This window comes from Syngnathoides biaculeatus, chromosome 13, assembly GCF_019802595.1.
Source record: "Syngnathoides biaculeatus isolate LvHL_M chromosome 13, ASM1980259v1, whole genome shotgun sequence".
Classification (NCBI taxonomy): domain Eukaryota; kingdom Metazoa; phylum Chordata; class Actinopteri; order Syngnathiformes; family Syngnathidae; genus Syngnathoides; species Syngnathoides biaculeatus.
In genome coordinates, this window is record NC_084652.1 from 1,995,090 (window position 1) to 2,007,567 (window position 12,478).

Sequence of the window (12,478 nt, forward strand, 5' to 3'; positions counted from 1 at the left end):
AAGAAAAAAAAACAAAAAAAAAAAAAACCCGGCACGTAGCCGGTCCTCCCTATTGAATATCATCGTTTGACTTTTTAAAGTAGAAGTTCACGTTACAGTCACCGCCCACGTCGCGGAATCCAAAACAGCGGCTGTACCCAAAATTGTGCAAAATGGACAAAGATTATAATGCTCAGTTTTGAATGACAGTCGGTCATGAATATCTTTCAAAAGGACATAGCTTGACTTTCGAGCGAGCAGACTTACCGTAATTCCCGGCCTAGCACACCTGGTTATAAGCCTCGGTACACAGAAAGTTTGATGCTAGCGCAGCGCTAGTGCTAGCACAGGGCTTGCGTTTAACTCTTTCTGTGTACTAAGGCTTATAACCAGGTGCGCTAACGCTAGCGTCGCACTAACGCTAGCCACGCGCTAACACTAGCCACGCGCTAATGTTAAAGTCTTTCTGTGTACCGAGGCTTATAACCAGCTGTGCTAACGGTAGCGCTGCGCTAATGCTAGCGCCGCACCACCGCATAAACAGGCAGGGTTGAAAGCGTGTGAAAAAACTTCGGTATTTCATTTTTTTTTTAAGGTGTGCTCGACAGTCACAGCGAACCGAAGTGAAGTGACGTCAATTTCTTTCAAGAACGTTCAAGACGTTCAGAGCCCGCCTAGTCGAATTTGGACAATTTCAAACGTGACTTTACTTAACCGAACGCTTCTTCGGTGGCCAGGAGGCGTGGTACACCCTGAACTGGTCGCCAGCCAATCGCAGGGCGCATGGAGACAAACAGTCGCACTCACAACGCGGACGATCCTTTGCTAGGCGCAAGACGTCTGTTCACGTGTTCCCTCTGGTGGGGGGGGGGGGGGAGTGGGGTGGTGGAGAGAGAGCCGTCGCAACGTGCGGGTTCGGCGCTTCCGAGTCGGGTCACTTGATTTTGTCATGAGCTGCACAGGGGTAACTGGCCTGGGGGGCGGGGCGGGGGGGGGGGGGGGGGGTTCATCTATTCACGGGACGAAGCGGGGGGGGGGGGGTCTAGCTGTCGTCCTCGTCCCGCTGTTCGTCCTTTGGCACTTCGGGTAACCGGAAACACTCCCCGAAGAAGTTGACCAACGCGCGGCTCAGGTGCTTCTGGGTGTCCTCGTTGTGCAGGAAGTGGCCCTCGTCCGGGTAGATCTGGCGACGGCGAGACCACTCCATCATTCGCGCATCATACAAAAGGCAGTTTTGTTTGAGAAAATTACATTTCAACCAAACTGACTCACAATTTCATTCAAACTACAAAATTTCACTTCCTGATCACAATTTTAGGTACAACTGCTACTCACACAAACGCGCCTGTGCATACATATTTGCACACACACACACACACACACACACACACACACACACACACACACACCACACACACCTGAACCTCAAATCCTCTCTCTCTCTCTCTCTCTCTCTCTCTCTCTCTCTCTCTCTCTAAGAGAGAGAAAACGGCTCGAGAAGTTATTGTTCGAAAACCGAATCGATGTTTCTCATTACAATGAATGGAAAAAGAAATAATCCGTTCCAAGCCTAATAAAATTTTGGCTTTTTAAACCATTTTTTTTCCTGATAATAAACAGCATAGTAGAAATACATGTATAGTTGAAATACTTTATGTAATAACATCATTTTAAAAATATATTTATCTTTTTGCTTCAAAGGTATGCTTTAATAGTAGAGTACGCTAGGCTGGGAGTGCATTGCAGTATCTGTCACGACTCGGCCCTCAGCCCTATAAGTCATGTATTTTTCTTGCGGTCCGCTCAGAGACTAAAACATTTTACACGGCCCGTGTCGGTTGCCTGCATTGTACTACAGAACTGAACACTGAGTGGTAGGACAGGAAAGTAGAAGTACAGTGGTACCTCGGTTCTCGACCGCAATCCATTCCAGAAGGCCGGTTGAAAAGTGGAACGTTCGATAACCGAAGCGCATTTTCCCATTACAATGAATGGAAAATGAAATAATGCGTTCCAAGCCTTAAAAAACAAAATTTTTAAAGCGTTTTTACTGTACTGAAATTCAAAAGACCCTTTCAGGATAAGTCTTGCCCACATCTGACCACAACAAAGACAACATTCTACTACTAAGGTACTATCTGTTAAATAGCTTGAATGTCAAACTATCGTACAGTGATGCCTCAGTTCTCGACCACAATCCGTTCCAGAAAAATGGTTCGAGAAGTGATTTGTTCGAAAACCGAATTGATGTTGCCCATTACAATGAATGGAAAAAGAAATAATATGTTCCAAGGCTAAAAATTTTTTTTTTAGCTTTTCCTGATAATAAACTGCAAAGTAGGAATACATGTATAGTTTAAATATTTTATATAATAAAATAATTTAAGAAATATATTTATTTTTTTGCTTAAATTTAATATATAACAAAATAAAACGCGTCACGGGTGGGTCAACTGCTTGCGCCGCACGCGTTATGTCGTTTCCAGGTGTTTTTGGCGGCCTGGGAATTCACAACAAAGCGTGTCGTGGGTCAGCTGGTCTGGCCGCGCGCGATACGTTATTTCCGGGTTTTGTCGGAGGCGTTCGAGTACCAATTTTCGTTTGAAACACACACACACACACACACACATATATATATATATATGTAACATTGCAGTTACCGTTTCCCTCAGAGGGCTGTCATCAATGTGAAACCATGAAAATCTTTCACCTCATCATATTTACAAATGAAATTTTACAAGCTAGTTTTGTAATCTCAAATCGAGGCGAATGGGTTTTCGAACTATTGCTGTTAATCGGGCACAGAATACTGCTTGCAATATCTCAAATGTTATCATTTACGATATGACTATTTGAAACTTTCGTACAGATTTTTAGTTTTTTAAACATCATGGAAGTTGATTCTCATAATTTTCCTTCGCGTGCCGCATAAAATCATGCAGCGGGCCAGATTTGGACCCCGGGCCTTGAGTTTGACATCGGTGACATAGCAAAACAGACAATAATAATACTAATGATTAAAAGTATGACAAATTAAACTTTTCGTTTTTTTTTTTTTTTTTTTAATGACTACCTCTCTAAGTGTCAACCGTAAAACCGTTAGCGTCTTTGGAAAGGGAAGTTCTTGTACTTTGGTGTACTGTACCTAAGGAAGTGTCTGATGAGCGCATGAACAGAGAATGAAGGTGGTCCGATCAGCGGGTCCGACACGCGCACAAAAAAAAACCCACCTGAAGAGTGTAATTGGCCTTCTTGCTGATTAAATGGTTGATAAACTTGGCCGTGTGCTGAAAGTGAACTTTCTCTACGGAGACACAGTCAAAAAAAAAAAGAAAGTAAAAATTGCAGCCGACAATTTATCGAGCAGTGAAAAGCGAGATTGGATACCGTCTGCGGTGGGGTGGATGATCAAGTACTGCTTCTGGACCAGCTGACCGGCTCTGTGAGCTAAATTGGACATCTGGGGGGGGACCCACAAAAAAAAAAAAAAACAAAAAAAATGCTCCCGGTCAGAAATGTGCTCTGGGTTGAAGATGCGGTGGGGGGGAAAAAAAGCGAGACGTGGAATGGGTTCACGGTACCGTGTACACTCTGGAATCGGTCTTCAAGCCCAGGTAGCGTTCGGAAAACGCCGACACTGTGGTGGGGAAAACAGCAAAAAAATAAAAAATAAATAAAAATGTCACGTGACCAAAGGAGTTCAGATCGCGCAATCCAAACGATAATCGCGTCATCGGATGCTTTTAAAATGAGAATAAAATCACTTGCAACCAAGTCGGCTTGCGCAGTTGCTTTTTATTGCAAGAGTTTACCATTGGATTTATTCAAATTAAATACTGTAATTTCCAGCCTATAAGGCGCAATCTTTTTCCACACGCTTTCAACCCTGAGCCCGGCCACAGGGGGGCACACTTGAGCAGAAAAATTAATGAGTGACACCGGTGGAATATATGTGCCGAGGAAGTGACTTTTACTAGAATGTTGGTTTTTTTTTTAACCAGCCCTGTTAGCGCTTCGCTAACCTGTTGCTGCTGTGTTACTACCGTGTCTCAGTGATTTTTACCAGTATGTTTTTTTTTTTTTTTAATGGCCCTGTTAGTGCCACGCTAGCGTGTTTCTGCTGCATCACTGCCGTGTGATTTAGGTATATATTTTTTTAAACTGCCCTGTTAGTGCTGTCCTACTGTGTTACCGTGTAGCTGCCGTGGCTGTTTTTTTTTTTGACCGGTATGTTTTTTTTTTTTTTTTTTATACCAGCCCAGTTTATGCTACCGTGTTGTTGCTATGTTAACCTAAACTAAGGCATTAAAACTTAAGCAGAAGATCGATGTTAGCACGGATTAGCTGGAGCCAACACTGTTAGCAGCTTTAGGTTGTGTTAATAGGTGACCGATGTATGACAGCGCACATCGGGATGAGTCACAATGCGCTGTGCACTTAACACGCCAAGAAAAACATTATGTATTTTGGATGCTGCAAAATTACCGTAATTTTAACTTTTTCACACGCTTTCAACCCTGCGGTTTATGCGGCGATGAAGCTAATTTGCGTTTTTTTTTTTTTTCTTCTTCTAACAGTCGCAAGGGGGCACTCGAGCGGATAAGGTAAGAACGAGACCGGTGGAATATATGTGCCGATGAAGTGATTTTTACCGGCCCTGTTAGCACCTCGTGCTGTGTTACTCCCGTGTCTCAGTGATATTGACCGGTAGGTTTTATTTTAACCGGCCCTGTTAGCGTTAGCGCTAGCATTAGCACAGCACTAGCGTTAAGCTCTGTCTGTCTGTACCGTCTTTGTTAATATCTTGTGTTTCAATGTGGGTTTCAGCGTGGGCACTTGCGGCTTTTACGCGGGTGCGTCTTATGTATGTACCAAATGGTATTTCCTTTGCAAATGTACCGGGTGCGCGCTGTAGGCCGGAAATTACGGTAAATAACTTGTGCACATTTCTTTCTCTTAATAACTACTTGTTGCAGGGACGTTGACGAGATTGTTTTCACGACGAAATCAGTACGTGTGATTCGATTTCATTATGAGACATTCACGCGGTTGCAACCAATAAAATAAAGCCAAACCGTAAAGCTCGAAATCGGTGATGGGCGAGACGGCGGTTCCGCATTTCAGCTGAGTGAACTCATCCGAGCTCAGCAGCAGCGTGGCCAGATATCCTCCGTAAGCCTGCAACAAAAACATTCCGGTCGCAAAGATTGACAATGACCAGCGCAGAACCGCGAAGATCGTTACCTTTCCGTACACTCCCATGCGATTCTTGTCGATGTAAGCCTCTTTGGATACGAACCTGGTGAGGAACGAGGCGGCGTACGTCAACAAATTGCGCTTTTGCCGAAGGTGGGGGGCAGGCAAAAAAGTCAGACCTGAGCGCCTCCAGCTGGTCCCTCTCCTCCAGCTTGCCCAACCTCCTGTGCACTTTGTGGAGGAGGTTGGTGCCCCGGAAGCCGCTGCCGTGGCCGTCGAAGCGGACCACGACGGCGCCGAAGCTGCTCACCAGGACGGAGGCCCAGTCCACCCGGAAGCGCTCGCTCACCGTCTGCCCGCCGGGGGTCCCGTCGCTTTGTTAGGGAGAAGGCACAGTCCGGATGAAGCCTCGGGTAGGCTTGATCGCGAAACTACGTACGTTTTGCTTTTGCCCAAAAAGAAGCCGCAGCTTCAACGAGAACCTTGAAGAGAACTGAAGGGAGCGTTCAATGTTTTGTTATTTTTACCCTAAAAAAAACCCCAAAAAAACGCTTCAGGTCTTGTCTGACAAGTGATGCTGAATCTGTTACAAATGGCTTAAGGCAGGCGTGCACAGACTTTTTCACCCCAAGATCTACTTTTCAAGCAGCCAGCCTCTCGGGGGAAGGGGATGACGATGCTCCCAAACTGTTTTAAGGTTGATGTCATGTTGCAGCCTATATCTAAGATGCAAATTTAGCTTTTTGGTCACGCTGGATCAGCTGGTAAAGCGTTGGCCTCACAGTTCTGAGAAACCCGGGTTCAATCCCGGCCCCGCCTGCGTGGAGTTTGCGTGTACTCCCAGTGCTTGCATGGGTTTTCTCTGGGTATTTCAGTTTCCTCCCACATCCCCAAAACACGAATTGGACACTCTAAATTGGCCCTAGGTGTGATTGTGAGTACGGCTGTTTGTCTCTATGTTCCCCGCCCGCGATTGGGTGGCAACCAGTTCAGGGTGTACCCCGAGTCCTGCGCGTTGACGGCTGGGATGGGCCCCGGCACTCCCCGCGACCCTTGTGAGGATAAGCGGCAAAGAAAATGGATGGACGGAATTAGCTTTTTGTGCACTGTATTGTCTGTGCTTTCATCCTGGATCAAGCTGTGTCATGGTGGAATTTGAAAATGACACACCATCTCATCCTGCACTTTCCTAGTTTGGCTTGGGACCAGACCTTTCCCACTCGGAAAAGAGGAAAAATCTCGTCCAGTGGAATCACTTTTTCTTCGATTAATTCACATACTCCGACAGTCACTGCATCTTAAAACCACAGCATTACTTTTTTAATTTTCTCCATTAATATCAAAAGTAAACACAAGCGGCACGTCTGGCTCGTCTTTGCTCTACGTTGCCCAGACTGTGTTGCTAACTAAAGCGGCGGTGGTGGACGCTGCGGTTCTAAAACACATCAATGGGTTGCGTAGGTACTGTAACATTTGTAATTATGAGTGTACGTCTTTAAGAGCGGGGGGGGGGGGGGGGGGGAGGCCGGCGGGTGTAAGGTAAGCTAAGAAAAATAGAGTTAGAGAAAGTTCCGTGCAAAACTGCGCAGTTTAGAGGGAACATTGGTCGATCGACGCATTGCGCACCCCTGGCTTAAGGGCGCATTGGTTTTGGGGTTGAGGAAAAACAAAGAAACAGACAAACGGAACGCTCCACTCATCGGATCCGATCGGGGGACGACAAAGTCATCAGATTCGTATTCGGTTGTACTTACACGAGCAGCAGTAAGGGGTAATGGGCTGTGCCTACGAACCCGGCCGGCTTCAGAATCTGCATGGTGAGGGCTGCCCCGACACACACAGGCAGCAGTTAATGGATTTTGCGACTCTTGCGGTCTGCTCGTCGTCATTTCCACGCCGAGGCCTACCGTAGTCGTCGATGGTGATGGTCTGGTACTCCACTTTGGGCATCTGCATGTTGTTGTAGGTCGTGTTGACTCTCTTGTTGGTCTCCACGTCCAGCAGCTCTGCACAACAAACACGCGACGGCGGCTGCGCGTGACGAGTCGAGTTCTCGCAAATTGACAGCGTCGCACTTACTCTGTTTGTCCTCCGTCCTGTAGATGGCCACGCTGGGGACGTCGGGCCCTGCAAAGAAAATAAAAAAATTTCATCAGAATTTCATAATGCAAACGCAATGTATTTTAAACACTAAGACGGGCTTATTCGATCCTGAAATAAGATCAAATGATTTATTCATTTCTCACATAATGGACTTTATTTATTAATAAACCACAAACTACGATCCTAAAGCACTTACATAATTTCAAACTTATCTTAAAATATTTAGTTTTGGAAAATATGTTGATTAAAAAAAAAAAAAAGACCAAAAATAATTTAATTTCAACCACACAAAAAAAAAAAAAAAAAAAATACCGAAATTGAATCAAGTAGATGAATGAAAAAATGAAATAAATCCTCAACAACAATCATTCAAGAGGGACAGGAAAGAGTCATAAGTGACATGACTCCTAAAATTATTGATTATCGTAATTTCCGGCCGCAACTTTTTTCCACACGCTTTCAACCCTGCTCATTTTCCTGCGCTAGCGTGTTACTGCCGTAAGTAATTTTTACCAGTATGTTTTTTTTAACCGGCCTTTTCAGCGCAGTGCGAGCGTTAGTGCTAGCGTAAGCATTGGCGCGGCGGCGCTAATGTGCCAGCGCCAGCGTTCGTGCGATGGCGCTAGCGCTAGCGTTAGTGCAGGGCTCAGCAACCTTTTTGAGGCTGAGGGCTACGTGTCCTGTTTGCAGCAAATTTCAGACTCAGTTTATTACACGTACATAAAATATTTTTGCTTTAATTTATTGTAGTAAATTAGTAAAGTAACATGACAACTAATTTGAAATTTTAATTCACGTAAGCAAGTCAGATTCAGAATTTAAAGCCCAAATACTAGTAACAATTTGTGACCTATGCTATTTTTTTAACATACCTCGTGGGCTACCATTCGGCCACGGGCACCGCGTTGGTGACCCCAACGTTAGTGTTAGCGCGGCGGCGCTAGCATTAAACACTCTGCGTACCGCCTTTCTTTGTAAACATTTCGTCGTTTTTCGATGTCGGCTTAAATGTGGGCACTTGCGGCTTTTACACGGCTGCGGCGTATGTGTGTACCAAATGGTATTTCCTTTACAAACGTGCTGGGTGAGGCTTATAACCAGGTGCGCTCTATAGGCCGGGAATTACGGTAGATTTTAATCAAATGCACCGAAAGAGCCCAGTGTGTTGCCTTCATTTTTAAGACGTGAAAATAGAATTTGTCAGAAAGTTGTTAAAAATAACAACAATAATAATAATAAAAGGCTGTCCATGGGGCACGGAGGCGGCTGACCTTTGCAGCTGAGCAGGAAGTAGCGCATGTCGTGACTGAACGCCACGTCCACGTAGCCGCACTTGAACTGGCAGGACAGGCAGCAGCGGTTGAACGGGGGAATGGTGTCGGTGCTGGAAAAACGCCGTTGCGCACGTGACTCGGCTGCACTTGGGACGGGCGCCGACGTAGACGCCCGGGTCGCTCCTACCTGTACAAGTGCCTCCGCTTGGGGTCGTCCTCCGTGCTCAGGAAGTATCTGCAAATAAACGGGCCGGAAGAGTCAGCGCCGGGGGTCCCCGCGTCGCAAACGTGCCGCCGCCGAACTCACATGAGGTTCCGCTGGTGATCGTAGGCCAGGATGTCGGTGACGTCCCAGTCCCCCGAGGTCAGCGACTGGAGAATGTCTGCGCTCGTGTTCGGCTGAGACGAACGACCGAGAGTCAAACGCAGGAGCTCGGAGGCCAAAAACAACGTCGGCGCGGCCTACCGTGGAGGTGGACATCGAAATGTGGAAGAACTTCCCTCGCCCGCCTTGAGGAATCGCTCGGGTGAAAAAGAACTTGTGCCCGTCGTGGGAAAAGAGCGGCGCTTCGTTCTGGAGAGCAGATGAAAAATCGGTAGCGCGACATCCTCTCGTTTGTGCGTGCCTGACGTGTTCACACCTACCTGTCTGTGCAACCAGCTGCTGCTCTCGTCTTCGTGTTTCTGAAAGTCACATTAGAAGGTTAGTGAAGCCTTTCCCCTCTCACAAAATTGCATTCAGCTCTTGAAAATGTACCATATTTTCCAGACCATTTTTTCCATAGTTTGCCCGGGGCTTTGACTTATTCTCCAGAGACACATGTATGTGACATTATTAGGACATTATTACATCCATCCATCCATTTTTCGAGTCGCTTATCTGTTATTTTAACACTGACAACCATAAGAGGGCGCTCTAGGCCCATGTAGCTGATGACGGACGCAGAGCGCAGCTTCCGGGTGAACCCGCCGCGCAACTTTCCGGGAAGCGGCTACATGATGAAATGGAACGGTTTCGTCAAGCGCCACGCCGACATAACTTCAACTATGTTCCATCCATCCATTTTCTTTGCCGCTTATCCTCACAAGCATCGCAAAGCATTCTCTTTTCTATTGTTTTTATGCAGTGTTAAATGTTTTATCTCTTTGTTTTCAAATGTATTTAATCATGTCAAGCACATTGAGTAACTTTGTGTATGAAATGCGCTCTACAAATAAATTTGCTTTGCTTGCTTTATGTATTTCCATGAACTTAATTTGAATTTTGAGCCTCAAATCTTGGGAAAAATACATTGGCCCACAAATATTGTATACAGTACTTGTGTAAAAATATATACATATCTCTATATATTTCCTGGAAGTTTACATCAACCTGACCCCATGAGAAAAACTTTTAAACAGCAGGGGGAAGCTTATCCGTGCAATTCCAATTTGGGCCACACGAGGGCAGAGTAAGTCTTTTTCGGTGCAAGATCAGCTCAAAGAGGATTTTGCCAGCTCTGCCGTTTCCGTGACTTTGTGACCGACGAATGCCACGCGGGAGATGTTGCAGAACCCGGACCTTGATGCAGACGCCCGTCGTAGCCTCGCACAGCGTCAAGATGGAGTTGTTCTGCGCTCTGTTCAGCCAGTTGACAGCCAGTTTGGTGCTGGTGGCCCATTTCACCATCGTGATGTAATATTCCCTCCTGGAAAAGTCAAGAAAGACCAGGGACAGTTTGCTTGCCGACTTCAGCCGATGAACAGCACCCTCAGACGGGCTCTCACCCGATTCGGGGGTCGTCGGGTTTCTTCATGACCACGGTGTGCAGAGGACCGTTGAGGCTCGCCACCGACAGGTGCACCAGCGGGTTTTCCTCCCCGGCCTGCCGAGGCCCAAAGGAAAGCCGCTGTGTCATTTGGGTTTCAGCTGTGGCACCAAAAACCCAAACGTGGCGCGTGGAACCGGAACATCCGCGTGTTACCTTTGGGTAGTGGTACTCCAAAGTATTGGGGTACGGCGTTCCGGTGAAGAACGGGACTTCCATCTTTGGCACCAGCGTGTCGTTGATGGTCATGTAGGCCAGACGCAGTCCGTCGGGGGACCACCAGTGAGCCTTGTAGCTCTGCAGGATCTCCTCTGGCCAAAAAAAAAAAAAAAAAAAAAAACAACCCAGCAGATTATGCACGTTGTGCTCCAAAAACATCACATAACACATCTAAAATGTAAATATATCAAATAAATATTCAGCTTTTTCAAATACATTCTCACTATATCCTGCTTCTAAATAAAAGATACACTCCAGCAGGGGGCACCATAGCTTCACGGAGAGCGGCCCGTTGCTGGTCCCACTTCAACTTTTGGGAGCCATAAAAGATCTGTCAATTGATCTTTTGGGGTTGTGCCTATTGAATATTTGATATTTTAATTTAGTATCTATTTTATGTATGTATTTATTTATTTACTTATTATTTAAATGTTCAAAAATGTAATTAAAGTGTATTTATTTATTTAGTTTATTTTTTGCATTTATTTTATTATTTTTAAATTACTATTATTTATTTCATTTTATTTACTTATACATATATATTTTAAAATTATTTTAAAACTCTTATTATTTTTATTTATTTCTATTTGTATTATTTATTTATTTGTTGTTTTTATTTTAGAATATTTTAGTGTAACATTTAATATTGCGTGGTGCTTCAAGGCACCTGAGCGAGTTGAAGCGCATCAGTGTACGCCGATTCCGGTCGGCTCAAAAACGGGACCGGCGATTTTATTCCGGAGCGCCTGGCGCCGTCGGTTCCGTCGGTTGATGTCCAAAAGTCGCCGTCGCAAAAGAAAATACGTACAAATCGCAGTTCGTTTGTGCGGCTCAAGGATGAGAGCGGGTGCGAGCTAACCTTCGGCGAGAAGGAGCGGCGCGATAAATCCTGACGAGGCGGCGGCAAAGAACGCCACGAAACAAATCTTTGCGCGGTAATGAAAACGGATTACGCCTTTCATTTGGTTTTCTGGCGGCCACGGGAAAAAAAAAGAAGAAGAAAAGAAATAATCTCATTAATAAAGACACGATTAGGGCCGACCCCCACAGCAGTTTGCCAAAATTACAGATCCTGCCTCCGCAACTGGCATTTTGTAATTGCATTACACGTTTACAACAGTGATTATTATTAAAGTCCCCCTGGGAATGAATCCTGAATTAATAACGGCATTTCCGAGAAAAAAAAATCACCGTTGACTGGCTAATTGAACCTGGGGGCTTTTATCGTGAATGACAACGGGGGGGGGGGTGCTAAAAACGGAGCCGACGAAGCCGCTTTCAAGTCAGCAGCGGCTGGCTAATGGAGGGCGCTCGGGCACCGTCCCACCACAAAAACATTCAAGGAAAGTGATTTTCTTTCCCCTGAATACATATACTTCAAAGAATCATATAATCACGCTCGTTAGCATAGCATTCACAAGAAGTCAGCTACAGTGTCTGGTTTTTTCCCTTCTCAGTATTCGGCAGACGAAATGAAAACGTGCCTCTGCTCAAGCAGTACGGCCGCCAGGAAGTGCAACACGAGTAGTTCCATTCACGTCGATGGCAACTGACCTCGGGTTATTTACTGAAAATCGCTATTTCCTGTTCTTGTGCCGAAGCAAAACATTCAGTACTTCGACGCTACGTATCTGGTGGAATCTTAACGCCTGTTCCAGTACAGCTGCTAACAACGCGCGTCATTTACTTTGCCGTTACAATTTCCCTGTAGTCATGAACCTTTATTGTTGTGTAAGAATGCAAAATGGTGAGCTTAATGACTTACTCTGTTTGTGTTAAGTGCTAGTGCGCGTATTCGCGCATGTGTGACATCAAATGACTGTTTAACGTAATTTCCGGCCTACAAACCGCGACTTTTTTCACACGCTTTCAACTCTGCGGCTTATGCGCGATGCCGCT

General features: G+C 45.6%; 1 protein-coding gene across 1 annotated transcript in view; it reads right to left on the minus strand.

Annotated features, from left to right (window-relative positions):
• Positions 1 to 1,021: 1,021 nt before the first annotated feature.
• dpp6b (dipeptidyl-peptidase 6b) overlaps positions 1,022 to 12,478 on the minus strand; it is a 96,255-nt gene continuing 84,798 nt past the window's right edge. The window contains exons 10-27 of the mRNA XM_061840198.1: positions 10,517 to 10,671; positions 10,320 to 10,417; positions 10,114 to 10,240; positions 9,198 to 9,236; positions 9,019 to 9,126; positions 8,860 to 8,951; positions 8,740 to 8,787; positions 8,550 to 8,662; positions 7,255 to 7,302; positions 7,083 to 7,181; positions 6,930 to 6,999; positions 5,355 to 5,549; positions 5,224 to 5,278; positions 5,055 to 5,157; positions 3,561 to 3,616; positions 3,367 to 3,439; positions 3,210 to 3,283; positions 1,022 to 1,162 (exon numbers count right to left, since the gene is read on the minus strand). Of these exons, the coding sequence (XP_061696182.1) occupies positions 1,022 to 1,162; positions 3,210 to 3,283; positions 3,367 to 3,439; positions 3,561 to 3,616; positions 5,055 to 5,157; positions 5,224 to 5,278; positions 5,355 to 5,549; positions 6,930 to 6,999; positions 7,083 to 7,181; positions 7,255 to 7,302; positions 8,550 to 8,662; positions 8,740 to 8,787; positions 8,860 to 8,951; positions 9,019 to 9,126; positions 9,198 to 9,236; positions 10,114 to 10,240; positions 10,320 to 10,417; positions 10,517 to 10,671 (1,694 nt within the window). The remainder of the gene's footprint in view (positions 1,163 to 3,209; positions 3,284 to 3,366; positions 3,440 to 3,560; positions 3,617 to 5,054; positions 5,158 to 5,223; positions 5,279 to 5,354; positions 5,550 to 6,929; positions 7,000 to 7,082; positions 7,182 to 7,254; positions 7,303 to 8,549; positions 8,663 to 8,739; positions 8,788 to 8,859; positions 8,952 to 9,018; positions 9,127 to 9,197; positions 9,237 to 10,113; positions 10,241 to 10,319; positions 10,418 to 10,516; positions 10,672 to 12,478) is intronic.